The sequence below is a fragment of the Pseudorasbora parva genome, chromosome 8, assembly GCF_024679245.1.
Source record: "Pseudorasbora parva isolate DD20220531a chromosome 8, ASM2467924v1, whole genome shotgun sequence".
In the NCBI taxonomy this organism is placed as follows: domain Eukaryota; kingdom Metazoa; phylum Chordata; class Actinopteri; order Cypriniformes; family Gobionidae; genus Pseudorasbora; species Pseudorasbora parva.
Genome location: NC_090179.1, coordinates 25,343,952 through 25,359,461, shown reverse-complemented (window position 1 = coordinate 25,359,461; position 15,510 = coordinate 25,343,952). Strand labels below are relative to the sequence as shown.

Below are 15,510 nucleotides of genomic sequence, written 5' to 3'. Positions count from 1 at the left end.
ATTTGCTTGAGTGATAATCTGCTTGTTTTGAATTTTGGATGGCTGCCAAATTATGCAATCTGTTCATTTCCTTTATGTTGTTATGAAAAGGACAGTTTGAGGTGATGGCTGGTCTGGCAGAGAAAGCACAACTAATTCACTCAAATAATGAAAGTGCTCATGAAATTAATGATTAGTTCTGCATACTTACAAACGCATATTTTACAGGTAATTCTAGTAGCAGATTCGATTTTAAAGTCATCAAGAAATCAAAATGGTCCTAGTTTTTTTTTTTATTGTGTATCATTCTTTGGTGCATGTTATTCCAAATTTGTACCTTATATTGTTAAAATGTACCTTCCTTTTAAACAACTTATATTTTTTTCATGACTTCACTTCATGCACATTATATATTTAGGCATCATTTTAACAAACTGGCATTTTTGTTCTGGCTCTTTTCAGTGGGTAACACCCACTTCTTACTGTCCAATCAGTTTGCAGTAGATTAAGCCCCACCCAGCACTTTGATATTCAGTTTCAAACTGGAATTCACATTAATCATAGCCAAGTCAAGATGGCAAGGCCTCAATTCAGTTAAAGTTCAATCCATCACTGCTGTGTGTCCTCTTTTCTTCCTCTTTCTTGACAAATCTTGGATGTAGCTCTCTCTCTTAATCAGCAAAAGAGCCCTGATTCTGAGAAACTACAGCTCGTTTACTTGCTCATTTCTTAGAAATTGTAAATTGTCAAAATGCCGTGTCAATTCAACACACAGAGGCCTCCGACTCTTAATCTTTTGCTGTCCATTAGAGAACATGACAAGATAAATTGCTGTCCCAGGCGCTATGTGAAAAAAAGGTGCACAGGTTCCCAGCTGGGTTTTTTAAAAAGAAGAAAACCCTCAATCTCTTTAATAACAAACCTGCAGTCATGGAAAATAAAGGATTAATGGAGGATTAATTTCCCATCTGACCCATATTTCCTTGTTTGAATTAAGATTATTAGAAGCTGCCCAACTTTTTTGTTTACACGAAGGCATTTTTAAAATATTGTGTATAAAACATGTATATGTATAAAACAGCAATGTAATAAAAAAAAATATTATAAGTATTATAACAAGCAGCACAGTTATCTGTTAAAACTTAAAGTCACTTATGTCATAATATTCACAGACGGTGCGATAAAGTTTAATAACCTCAAAATAAAGGGTTAAAATGGCATCTTATAGACTAATAGAGTTAAGCTTGTTTGGAAACAAGCAGGTTATGCTTTAAATCACCTATTTGATATGCAGTTTTGAATCTCATGAGAGGTATAGGCATATCAATGTCTGGAGTGCATGTTTAGCTTCCAGTCTTCTCATCTGTTAAAAGCACCAGATTATCCAGACACATGTGGCATCATAACATCTCTCTCGAATGACCTACATCTCTGATACTGCTTTGACCTCAACACACATACACAGCATTTTACTGAGTAGATTTTATTTAATTCATAAATCAAATCATACAGAGCTGGGACAGAATCACGCTTATTAGAAATCCATTTAAGCAGTGATATGTAAAACAATCCATGTTGAGTCAGATGGAAAAAGAGGGGGAAAAAACTTAATTTACACCAGCGGATTACAAATAAAACATAGACCTGCAGTAACCCAGGACTACTACGCTATTACAATGAACGTTATGCCTGACTCACGGACAGAGATTAACAGGATTGGTGACATTGAGAGAGATCAGTCACACAGATCAGAAGTACAGCAGTAGACATTCACTCCGGGCACACAGAAGTCCTCACACGTCCGGGAGAACACAGTGGCTGGGGTTAGAAAGAAAAACAGATCAATATCGTGTATCTAAATTTTTAGAATACAGACCTCTAATAAAGAAATTACATTTATTTTGAAAGGTAATAAATATGAAGCTATTCAGGGTGATTATCATTAACTAGCAACATTTCTGATTTTCATTTAGTTTAAGTTGAAGTACTAAAATATCTAAAACTATACAACCTATATATATACAATTATATAATACAATTATATAAAAATGTTAAATATGATCAAAAACGAATGACCTACTAAAATGCTGTAACTGACAATTGAAAATTCAGTAAATAATTTTGATATTGTTTGCTTACATGTTGAAACTTTTTTGCAGAAATTGCTTGAGGTTGGGCATTTAGTTGGGGTCTTGCAGTCCCCATCCACACAGGTGTAGCATGTCAGCGAGTGCACTGATGCAAGATTACATATTACTCCATTAGAGATTACTCCAAAGCATGATATTAATGTCCAGTTTGTAAACCAATCATTCATTTCTGTTGATTCTTTTCAGTTAATCAATATCAATTTTTTTAATTTTTACTTTGAATCAATTAAAAGATATGTAGCTTTTCCATGACAAACAGATAGATAGATAGACAGACACAGACAGACAGACAGACAGACAGACAGACAGACAGACAGACAGACAGACAGACAGGGCAGGCAGGCAGGCAGCTAGATATATAGATAGATAGATAGATAGATAGATAGATAGATAGATAGATAGATAGATAGATAGATAGATAGATAGATAGATAGATAGATAGATAGATAGATAGAAAGAAAGAAAGAAAGAAAGAAAGAAAGAAAGAAAGAAAGAAAGAAAGAAAGAAAGAAAGAAAGAAAGACTTTTATCTTACCTGATGCACTGCAGAGGAGCACCACAATAAAAGCACACACTAGAGTCTTCATGATGAAAGCTGGTCTGGTCACACAGAGGAACATGATTCTTTATATACCTTGGTCAAACCTTTTATCTAAAACACATTCTTCTTTCTAAAGCAGAACAGTAATGCAGCATGACAGGTTTCATGTAACTATATATAGATGTCAGCTTTGTTGCTGGACAAGGAAGTAAAATGATTTTGTACATTGCAGTTCTGGTAGGATAATTCTCTTTACTTAGCTTATTGTCTGTCCTTGAGCCAAGATGCAAGGTCCAAGAACTGGATCTAAGATCCAAGCCTGCACTCTGAGGCATCTTTTTCTAACTTTTTAGATTATTTTATCCATCTGCTGTCATCTGATTATTTCATTATTTTAAGATTAAGATCACTTTTACAGCACTAGCAGATTGTACCACAATGATTTAAACTCTCAGCCCTTAACTATTTAAAGGTCCCGTTCTTCCCGATCCCATCTGTCAAACTTTAGTTAGTGTGAAATGTTGCTGTTAGAGCATAAATAATACCTGTAAAATTATAACGCTCAAAGTTCAAGATAGAGATATTTTAGAGATAAGTGTCTGCAGTTTTTATCACAACATGCCATTCCTTGGGTTACAGAATGTAGAAAGTGAAACTGTGAACATTTCTGTGGGAGCGGAGCCTTACGTTTGGCTTTTGATTGGTCTAACCTTGAGGTTCGGTCATATTACAGTTTTTCTCAGTCGCTTTGGTAGCCTACATTTCTCAGATCAGAATTGAAATTCTCAAAACTACCTGTTCAAGCGAGATATTTTATTTAAAAGTTCCCTTTCAAAGCCTACAGCGAACGGCTGCTTTGGACTACACCCCTGCACTTCCTTGCAGGAATGACATCACTAGAACGGTTTGTTGACTAACCCTCCGCTCACAAGAACACGTAAAAAGGGGGCGTGGTCTTGTTGCTCTCTCACGTGGAGAAGAGTGCACATTAGCTGTGTTTCATTTCAGAAGGCTGCGTCCTCCGGAGGTCGCATTTGAAGGGTGCATACATCATAAGGCCATCTCATTTCAAAAAAGTGAGTAGGACACTCCAAATGCGACCTTCGAATGCGTCCTTCTTTCACAGGATTTCGGAGTGTGCATGAGGTGTAGCCTTCACGGCTGGAGATAACCCACAATTCTTTGCATCGCCGTTAACAACTGTCATAAATATATTTTTTATATTATATGAAAAAACGGCACCACTGCCAGATATACATGCGATCGTAGGTGTGGTGTTTAAAATGTAAGTTCAAGCTTGTTTTTATTTTTAAGCTCTATTACCTCAAACAGATAGTTGTGGTAAACAGGATTACAATGCTTTAGTGCTTTTTAAACGTTTAGAACAGTACATTGCTGTCAAGACAAGAAACATTTCATAGTAATTTTCAAGTTATAAATAATTTTCATTCAAATAAACTGGCGTGATGGCTGGAGACTCTGACATAGAAGCCATGATGGCTGGATACTCTGGTGTGGCAGCCATGATGGCTGGAGACTTTGGTGTGGCAGCCATGATGGCTGGAGACACTGGTGTGGCAGCCATGATGGCTGGAGACTCTGGTGTGGCAGCCATGATGGCTGGAGACTCTGGTGTGGCAGCCATGATGGCTGGAGACTCTGGTGTGGCAGCCATGATGGCTGTAGACACTGTTGTGGCAGCCATGATGGCTGGAGACTCTGGTGTGGCATCCATCATGGCTGGAGACTCTGGTGTGGCATCCATCATGGCTGGAGACTCTGGTGTGGCATCCATCATGGATGGAGACTCTGGTGTGGCATCCATCATGGCTGGAGACTCTGGTGTGGCAGCCATGATGGCTGGAGACTCTGGTGTGGCAGCCATGATGGCTGGAGAATCTGGTGTGGCAGCCATGATGGCTGGAGACTCTGGTGTGGCATCCATCATGGCTGGAGACTCTGGTGTGGCATCCATGATGGCTGGAGACGCTGGTGTGGCATCCATGATGGCTGAAGACTCTTGACATCAAAGCCATGATGGCTGGAGACTCTGGCATGACAGACATGACTGCTGGAGACTTTGGCTTGGTGGCCAGGGTGGCTGGAGACTGTGGCATAGTGACCATGATGTGACGAGGTTCTGCCGTTGTACTACATGATTACTGTCCCTCATCCACAGTTTCAACAGTAAACAATGATCCACTTAGCAACAGAGCATGATTGATGTGTTTCGCCAGAGACCAGTTGATTCCCAGGAAGCTGTAAGCAAGGGGGCTCATTTAATTCTCTACGGAATATATATGATTTAGAATGGCACCCCAGGTGTGAATTTGCATTTTTATTCACTTAATTTTTGGTGTGAAGGGCCTTTAAGCTTAAACCTTTTTTTTGTTGTTGCTATTAAGCAAGCAAGCCTTGCCCAGGTGAGAAAAAAATAATGTAACATTACTTTCCATAAAAAAGTAACTAAACAACCCAATTAGTTATTTATTTATAACACAATATTGTAATGCATTACTTTTATAAGTAATTTTTCCCAACACTGATTGAAACCTTAAACCACCCATTTTTGTAAGATTGGCATCTAATGTGCAGAGCCTTTACATTCATATTCCACTTGCATTTCTAAGCTTGTCAAGTACCATAGAAAACATCCAATTAATCTCCCCACCAACAATCCTCTGGTGTTCCACTGGGATCTGTACTTGGACCACTTCTCATTCTATACTAAATCACTCAGTTATTTCATAACCTCTCATGGCCTCTTACCTCTTATTAAAAATGCAAATCTCATCTCAAAGTAGAAATTACAGGCCAGCTGGCAAATTGATCTCTAATAGCATGTACCTTAGGGCCATACGGGCCAAGTGAATTCAATGCTTATTACAGCTGGGGCATGGACAGGCCTTATGGGTAATCTGTCTAAAGATTAGTATTGCTTTTGGGCTCTGGCATTTCCATAGAAGTTTGAGGCTAGTTATTGCTTTGAGAAGAGATCTTAGACGATTGGAGGCAATTGCTAATGTTCAGCTCTCTAGATTCTCTATCAGGTGGCCAATGTGAAGAATATCTTCCACTTGAGAAACCAGTATTTTCAGAGCTTTACACAAAATTGTCATTAACGCAGATAGGATAATGTTAATTTTATAATGACATATAATGATAATTAAATAAGTTTAGAGTGTTTCTAGGTGTTACACTGGAAATAAAAAAGTTGGACTTTGTTAGTTTAACTTAAAAAGTAAGTAACCTGGTTGCCTTAAAATTTTGAGTTTATTGAAATTAAAAAATTGAGTTGATACAATGAAGGAAATTTGTTTAATAAATAGAAACTCAAAATATTTTTGTATCTGTACCACATAAAAAATTTGATAAATCATGAAAATAGCACTATATGGCATGTTTCACTGCGTCATCAGAAATAAAACACAGTTACCCAATATGCTTACAACATCTTTTAATAATCTTTTAATAAAGGTTGTCAAATCAAAAAAAAAAAAAATCATTGTATTAACTCAACATTTTAATTTCAATGAACTCAAAATTTTAAGGCAACCAGGTAACTTTTTTGCTAAATATTTTTTTACAGTGTAGTGTTCAAGAAACATTTTGATTTCATTGCAAGTAATCACTTTTTTTTTTTTTAAACGCACAGCTTTGTATATCTTGAGGATAACATTATTAATTTGTGATTGATTAGTAATTTAAATATGCCATTTATACCAATATCTAATCTAAGGTGAGGCATCTGAGAAAATACAGAATACCCTAAAAAGCCATAATACAGGGTGTAAATGCTGTAATATGGAGATCAAAACACAAGGGCCTAACTATCATAGACAGCAGGGGGCCTCAAAGATCAAAAATAATAAGACAAACTTTCAGCAAGTTGTTAAAGTCTGGCCTTCATTAAGAAAATAAATTATGGAAAATGAATTAAAGTGTTAATAATATAGTCCTACTTATATTAAATGGACAGTTCACCCAAAAATAAAGATTCTGTTTACTTGCCTCAAGTTGTTAACCTGTACTTTTTTCTTTGTTTCTTTCTAAACAAGTTTCTTTGTTCTGTTGAACACAAAAGAAGATATTTTGTGTTCTGTTGAACACAAAAGAAGATATTTTGAAGAATGTGGGTAACCTAACAGTTGCTGGTCTCATTGACTTCCATTGCTTTATGGTGCTCATCAACTCTTTCATTACCCGTGTTCTTCATTCGGGTTTAGAACAAATTGTAAATGAGTAAATGACAGAATTTCCATTTTTGGGTAAACTGTCCCTTTAATATTTTATTAAAATTATGTATTTTTTTATAGGTTACTTCAAATATATAATTTGATATATATGCAGTAGTAAGGGCCATCAGAACAAAATTCTATAATCAGAACCAAATTTAATTTCAGTTCAATATACAAAATTTCATACCAAAATAATTAATGCTTAAGATAATTATGGCTTTGGTATAAGAACATTACCATTCCTCAGCCTAGACATCCATCTATCCATCTCTTCCTCTCTCTCTCTCTCTCTCTTCTCTTTAGTTATTCATCCATCTATTTATTCATAAATCACTCAACCATACATCTATCGATCCATTAATTCATTTTTTAATAAAAGCAATTTATCGGAAAGCTTATAGTTCTTTAGTATACCACTTAACAAAATGAAATCTTGGGCTTCTAATGTAATTTGATGCATTAAATTAATTGCTAAAAGTTTTATTTTGTAAGCAGTTTAATTCCTGTATAAATAATCACTTCAATGAAACATTGGGGTTTAAGGATACAGGTGACAGTGATCATGACTTTTGATTTAGGGTTGTCAGTGCATAAAGCCCGTTGGACCTTTCTGAACTTTAGAAAAGCACATTTTACAAACTTCTTTACAGCACAAGCGCAGACTGTATATTCTGACAGCTGAGTCTAAGCAAACAAAGCTGACTGTTTTATGGTTTAGAACTATGTATTGACCATATGACCTTCTGAAGGGGTTTTGCAGTGACATCTCATAATGCCTTCACCTGTGCCAATGCCATCCAGAGGAAGATGTCCAAGACAGAACAGACTGTCTTGAAGCAACTTGCAAGTATGTAAATAAAAATATCACAATTTAATCTGAACATTTCAAGGCTACAGTCCTAAATTAACTGCAGTACCGTTGACAGCCAGCAGATGCTGCAATTGAGCCAATCAAATGTGTAAGTGCATGATTTATTTAGTTTGCATTTCACAGCTGAATAACTAAAATCTCCTCAGAATGCAGTTGTTCAAAATAACACAATCCTCTTTTAAACAACCCAACACATCGCTTTGCCAGTACATCTCTGAAATAAATGGCACCATTTGCAAAGTGAAAGAGTCTGAAGGGGCAAGAAGACTGATCTTGCTGCTTTAAAAAAATCATTCTCTCTTCCAAAGCGCAATTTAGTGACTGTAATAAATAGCAAAAAACTTCTGATTTCCCATCTCACTCTGTAAATTGCAGAAACAGAGTGTCCTCCATTAGGCCCCATAAATCTGAGCTGATGTGACAAAGGGTAATGAAGCAGCTTTCTAATCGGCCTGCCCACGGCCCCCTCATGCCACACTGCAGACAGGCCTGTTTCCAAATGCAGGAATGGTTAACAGATTACCGACCAAAGCTAAACACACAAACATTTATTCCCAGAGTCAGACAGCGACATCACGCATGTCAATAACGCTATACGTGAGGGGGCGGCTTAGCTAAATGCAGCTGAAAGTTGGTAGCATTTATAGAAATCGATAATACAACACCTAACAAGTTTAATAAAAGAAGACTCTGTAATGATCCAATTTATCCTCAAGCTAAATATGCCTGAACCAGAACCTCTCTGAAAAAGAACGAGTCCATAGCGAAATGCTTTTTTAATGTATAAGTGGCTGTTTCATAAGAACAATAACTTTTTTTTTAAATGGGAGTCATGCTTTTCCCTCTTAGGTAGGCTAAGGTGTGTGGAGCAGATGCAGAAAGATGACATTAAACTCTCGGCTTGTCCCATACAGTACATGCGTTCCTCTTGTCCTTGTCTCTGAATTGGAACAGAGCTTACTACAGCGAGACCTGGCTAGCGCTTTATCACATAAACCTTCGGTATACCTAATCAAATAACCACCCAGGCGTGAAAACATATTCCACTCTGTTCACGTAGCCTTGCGATGAGTGCCTTGCAGAATCAAACAGGACACAGGATTAAGTGATGGAGTCGGAGTCTTCCAGAGGGCCTTGCGCTACAGCGATTAGGAGAGAGGTATTACCGAGATTGTGGGCGGTACATCACATGAAGAATGGGGACAGAAGTGCAAAGTAGCTCTCCAAGACCCATCAGGTGCTCATCTGTTGAAATATCGCAGAGTTGGTAGAGTTGTTATAAAATAACAATGCCTGCTGGTGCTTTTATTTACAGCAAGTTTTACATCTGAAGGTATGACTTAGCAGCTGAATTTGGTCAAAGAAGAAAATAATGATTTGAAAAGATTAAAATAAATGCATCTATGGCTGTTAGCTGAATTCACTCGATCAAACTACTTAAAAAAAAATACATTTATATACTGTGGTATCCAAAAGTCTGAGACCAAAAAAGGGGGAATATTTTATTTCTTTTAAATCTAGAAATGATATAATATGTATTATTATTATTATTGCATTTATAGAAAATTCCCATTTTTTTCTTTTAAACTTAAAAATCAGAAATATGTGATAAAAATAATAAACATAATTTAATGAATTATATAGAGCTCTATAAGAGACCACTGCAAAATTATCAGTTTCCCTGAGTTTACTATTTATAGGTATGTGTATAGGTATGTGTTTGGGTAAAATTAACATTTATGTTTTATTACTACTGACCACATTTTTACTAAATTCCAAATAAAAATATTTTAATTTAGAGCATTTATTTGCCGACAGCAACAACTGGTCAAAATAACAAAAAATATGCAGTGTTGTCAGAGCTTGAATAATGGAAATAAAATAAGTTCATATTCATTTTTAAACAACACAATACTAATGTTTTAACTTGGTGGAATAACCCTGATTTTGAATCGCAGCTTTCATGCGTCTTGGCATGCTCTCCACCAGTTTTTCACATTGATGTTGGGTGACTTTATGCCACATTTGGTGCAAAAATTCACGCAGCACAGATTAGACTGATGGCTTGTGACCATCTTTCTTCCTCTCGATCACATTCCAGAGGTTTTCAATGGGGTTCAGGTCTGGAGATTGAGCTTGCCATGACAGGGTCTTGATCTGGTGGTCCTCCATCCACACCTTGATTGACCTGGCTGTGTGGCATGGAGGATTGTCCTGCTGGAAAAAACAGTCCTCAGAGTTGGGGAACATTATCAGAGCAGAAGGTACCAAGTTTAGTTTCAGGACAACCTTGTACATGGTTTGATTCATGCGTCCTTCACAAAGACAAATCTGCACGATTCCAGTCTTGCTGAAGCACCCCCAGATCATCACTGATCCTCCAAACCAATTTCACAGTGGGTGCGAGACACTGTGGCTTGTAGGCATCTCCAGGCCTCCGTCTAACAATTAGACGACCAGGTGTTGGGCAAAGATGAAAATTGTTGGATTTTCAGGTGTTGGACAAAGATGAAAAAACTCATCAGAGAAGATGACCTTACTCCAGTCCTCTACAGTCCAATCCTTATGGTCTCTAGCAAACCTCAGCCTGGCTCTTCTATGCTTCTCATTGATGGAGGGCTTTTTTCTAGCTTTGCACGACTTCAGCCCTCCCCCTAGGAGCCTGTTTCGAACCGTCCTCGCCTTGCACTTCACCCCAGCTGCCTCTTGCCATTCTTTTTGTATGTCACTTGATGTCATCCTACGGTTGTTGAGTGACATTTAAATGAGTTGGCGGTCATTCCGGTCAGTGGAGAGTCATTTTTGCCCTCTGCTGGTTTGTAGCTTTGTTGTCCCCAATGTCTGCTGCTTGACTTTGTTCTTATGAACCGCCGTCTTTGAAATTTTCAGGATGGAAGCAAACCGACATTAACTGTATCCCTCTGCCAGTAAAGCCAGAATTGAACCCTTTCTATTCCTCACTCAAATCTTTTTCTTTTCAACTTTTTTGGCATGGTCAATAGTTATTATTTGATTCCAATTAATTTTGAGGTACTATTAGAAGTTTTTGCCATCCAGCTGACCCTACTACAAGAGGATAGTGATGACCACAGAAGTGTTTTTTTTAATACTTTTCCTAATTAAATAAGATTTGGTTCAGGTGATCACCTAATCAGCACCTCATTCAGTTGAATGAGGTGTGCCTGTGTTGGAATTTAACAGACACTGGAATTGAATGGCTTCCATACTTGTAGAGATGCTGATTTAAGAAACATTACAGTGGTCTCTTCAGTTTTCCCAGTGCTGTATATAATGTATTCATTTACAAAAATATGTATTATTATTAACACTTATTAAGTATTTATATTTATTACATATCATTTAATAAATTTGATTATAACTTGTATGACATTATTTTTATTTTAAACAAAACCGAATAATACAAAATAATATTATTTTATATACTGTACATAGGTCTAATTATCATTATTATTAATATTAATGATGAATTAAAAGCACAAAGTGGTCTTTGAAACATTCAGATCCTCATAAAACATGATAAACCAAATACTAAATATTGTAAAATATTCAGCAAGGTTCAAAAGTCTGAGAACATGTGGTAATGCGTTTGTTTTGTATTTGCAAGTTTATATTTGCACTTTCAAATAATAAAATGCTTTTTACATGGTCTCAGACTTTTGGACCTTATTGAATATTTATATATTTTTCGATATTCACTTTTTAGAGATAATATTTGACACTTGCAGTGCTGAATAGCGACTAATGACTCACTACATCCAAATCCCTTTCTTTGTCTCTCTGAACTCCTATCTTTGCACTGGGCTGAGAGACTGAGAGGTCGTGACCTCTGTGGCCTTTTGTTCCCTCAGTGAGTTGGGTTACAGACCGTGCTTCATCAGCCATGCTGTAGATGACCTTCTGTACTCCTGTCCCTCAGAGCTATGCAGGGCCATTGGCCTCTCTGTTTCAGTGTTAAAGCTGCCTTTTATAGAGCAGCCTGCCCCAGCAGCACGCTGGGAGACAAACAGAGACAAATGGGCTTGAATTTTTGCTTCCGAATTGTTAAATCAACAAGTGTGACGGTAAATGAGTGTAAGGTGGATTAGTGTGTGTGTGTGTGTGTGTGTGTGTGTGTGTGTGTGTGTGTGTGTGTGTGCATACATAACATACATTTACATTGATATCAATGAGTGTTAATATCAATGTAAACTGTGTCTCTGAAATCTAAGACTTTTAAAAGCTTTGCTCAGTTATGCCTATGTTGCTAAAGTTTAAGTATGATACAATGTCCTCTGTAAGAGGCTCTCGAAGCCGTTCCAAGAACTCTCGGGGTCCCAGGAAGTATTTAAAGCTCAGACGTGATGCTGTAAAAATAATTCAAAGAGCAGGAAGAGGAGTTATTAAACTGAAAGGAAAGTTGCACAAGAGTGGAGGGGAGTTCAGACAGCAGGGGTCTTTGATGAGCGTATCCGGACTGGGCCGGATGAGAGCTGAGTAATGTGGGGGAGCTTTATCCAGGTGCACACATTGTGCTCTTGAGTCTAACACTCTTTTCTGCCCTCATCCGTCTCTCTTTCACTCATTCGCTCTCTTTCTCCCCCCTTTTCCTTCTCTGTCTATTCAGCTCGAGCGGCAGGAGTCAGATAGATGGTCCAGCTGCATCCTCTTGGTCACTATGTGCCAGTTTATTTAAGGTCTTCTTGGAACAGAGACCTCCCTGTGAAAGTCTTAATATATTGCCTGTGAGTTCGTGTTTGCCTGTGTTTGTTCTCTGGAGAGTAAGTCACGGTCCCTAAATACATCTCAGGGTCGCTTAGATTTAGAATGCTGAGTAAATACTACACCAATTTTGCTTGCATGAAAGGGAGTGTCATGGCTTTCTCATTATGTTTTGGACTAAGGAGGTCCATAACACCTAGACAAAGCTATCCATTAGCATTCCCATTCATCTCAATGGCACTTTCGTAGGATGGCACAAGAACAAGGACACACACAGTTCCAAAAGTCTCCAGTAGCGACTATTTTAAGGTGTGACGTTACAGGCAACAGTTTAAGGCTGTATATAATAATTATTATTTTAATTTACTGTATGTCAAATGTTTAGTCTTGGTAAATGTTTTAACATTATTGAAAGTTTATTCTGCTCACCAAGGCTGCATTTATTTGATAAAAAATACTAGCCTAGATGCCAGCCGATCTTAGCTCCACCCACAACATTTGTGGTTGGGAAGTTCAGTCTGGATAGCCTAGAAATCTAGACACACCCTAGCGGCAGCAAATCTAATTTGCCGCCAGTGTTGTCTAGCAACTCTCAATACATTTCTAAGCTGTAAAGACCAAACTCTGGTCAGGCCAATCACATCGTGTATAGAGTCGGTGGGCGGGGCTTAACATAATGATGGCCGAGTTGCGCTTGTGTGCTACTAGTAAACACAGAAGCTGGTAAACGGCGTAACTCTGACCGTAGCTCTGGAAGACTTGGAGTTAAGTTTTTCTATGAGAAAAGAACAAAGAACGGCACTGAAGTCATTCTTAAGAAGGGAAGATGTGTTCGGAGTTTTGCCGACCGGATACGGCGAAAGTTTAATCTGTCAACGAGCTCTGCTTCACCTTCGTTTGCTCTGGTTTGTTGTAGCGCTATTCAATTGTGTGCACGCCCTGCAGAGGGAGTTTAAAAGACAACCATTTATCCCGCCCCTCGGATTGAGCTGTCAATAGTGAGTTTCCAGACCAAACATCTTGATGTGGGTCTGGCTTGTCAGGCTACGGTCTGGACACTTTTACACTCATCTTCTTCTTCTACTTTTTTCAGCGTGCATGCATTTGAGTTCTGTAGACAACTATCCGTGACTCAACAATAACATACGTCACTTACTCCGTTGCTGTTATTGGTTGTAGGTCTATCCAATTGAGTGTATCCGGTGTATCCAGAGGCATATTCTTTCCTGGTTCGGTTCAAACATGGTACATAATCACAGCCCAATGGAGCAGTATCAGACTCATAGTCTGACTAGAATCAGAGTATGATGATGTCAGGTAAAAAAAAAAAAAACAATCCTGTAAAAACAGCTATATTTTACTTCTGTATATATATATATATATATATATATATATATATATATATATATATATATATATATCAGGCATACCATTATGACCTAATATTGTGTTGGTCCCCCCTTTGCTGCCAAAACAGCCCTGACCTGTTGAGGACTCCTCCACTAGACCGCTTAAGGTGTTCTTTGGTATCTAGCACCAAGATGTTAGCAGCAGATCTTTTAAGTCCTGTAAGTTGCGAGGTGGGAGCTCCATGGATTGGACTTGTTTGTTCAGCACATCCCACAGATGCTCAATTGGATTTAGAACTGGGGAATTTGGAGGATAAGTCAACAACTCAAACTTGTTGTGCTCCTCAAACCATTCCTGAACCCTTTTTGCTTTGTGGCAGGGCACAGGGCTGAGAGAGACAACAGCCACCAGTGAACATGTTAAAGTAACATCCACATGGATGGCAGGGCCCAAGGTTTCCCAGCAGAACATTGGCCAAAGCATCACACTGTCTACGCTGGCTTGCCTTCTTCCCATAGTTCATCCTGGTGCCATGTGTTCCCCAGGTATGCGATGCACACACCTGGCCATCCACGTGATGTAAAAGAAGATGTGATTCATCAGACCAGGCCACCTTCTTCCAGCTCTGATGCTCACATGTCCACTGTTGGCACTTTCTGCGGTGGACAGGGGTCAGCATGGACACCCTGACTGGTCTTCAGATATGCTGCCCCATATGCAACAAACTGCGTTGCACTGTTTATTCTGACTCCTTTCCATCAGAACCATCATTAACTTCTTGAGAAATTTCCCTATCGTCACCTCTTCTGAGTCTGGTATAGCCTATTCCCTGACAGCAGCAAATCAGCATATTAAAATTATTTCTGAAGGATCATGATACTGAAGACTGGAGTAATAACTGATGAAAATTCTGCTTTGCCAACACATGAATAAGCGGCAGTTTGAAATATATTCACATAGATAGATTTTAAATTGTAATATTTTACAATGCTGTTTTTCCTGTATTTTTGGTCAAATAAATGCAGCCTTTGTGAGCAGTAGTGGCAGTAGTTGTGACTAGTTGACTAAATGTAAATGGGCTATGCTAACCAACTTAATTAGTCTAATCTTCAGCTACAGTATGTAATAGTAGATTTTCCCCTAAACTGTACTTAAAGAGGTTGTTATCCAAAAATAAAAATTTGACGTTTATCTACTTACCACCAGGGTATTCAATATATAGGTGACTTTGTTTCTTCAGTAGAACAAATCAGTAGAACAGATTAAGATTTGTATCTCCAACCGTTGCAGTCTGTCAGTCATATAATACATGTGAATGGTAATAAAATCTATGAGAGTAAAAAAACATGTACAGACAAATCCAAATTAAACCCTGCGGCTTGTGAAGAGGCACGTTGATATCTTAAGACATGAAACGATCGGTTTGTGCGAGAAACCAAAAAACATTTCAAATTAACCACTTTATAACCACTTTTAACTGCATTTAACCACTATGTAACAGCCTTGAACGAGCGATCAATTTGGATATGTCTCTGCATGTTTTTTTGTGTGTTTTTTTTACTCTCATAGATTTTGATACCATTCACATGCATTATACAACAGACTGCAACGGTTGGAGTTAAAAATCTTCATTTCTGTTCTACTGAAGAAACAAAGTCACCT

The 15,510-nt window shown here is 37.9% G+C and overlaps 1 protein-coding gene across 1 annotated transcript; it reads right to left on the bottom strand.

The window, feature by feature from the left end:
* Positions 1-1,446: 1,446 nt before the first annotated feature.
* ly6d (lymphocyte antigen 6 family member D) lies at positions 1,447-2,823 on the bottom strand. The gene is made up of 3 exons (XM_067451709.1): positions 2,665-2,823; positions 2,119-2,214; positions 1,447-1,797 (listed from the first exon to the last, which is right to left on the bottom strand). The coding sequence occupies exons 1-3, from the start codon at positions 2,747-2,749 to the stop codon at positions 1,715-1,717; spliced, it is 264 nt and encodes an 87-aa protein (XP_067307810.1). The 5' UTR covers positions 2,750-2,823; the 3' UTR covers positions 1,447-1,714.
* Positions 2,824-15,510: the final 12,687 nt, after the last annotated feature.

Excerpts from the sequence above, each read along its gene's own strand:
- ly6d (XM_067451709.1), bottom strand. The coding sequence starts at position 2,749 with ATGTTCCTCTGTGTGACCAGACCAGCTTTCATCATGAAGACTCTAGTG. Across the intron at positions 2,215-2,664 it reads GCTCCTCTGCAGTGCATCAG|TGCACTCGCTGACATGCTAC; the intron begins GTAAGATAAAAG and ends ATCTTGCATCAG. Across the intron at positions 1,798-2,118 it reads CTGCAAAAAAGTTTCAACAT|CCACTGTGTTCTCCCGGACG; the intron begins GTAAGCAAACAA and ends TTCTAACCCCAG.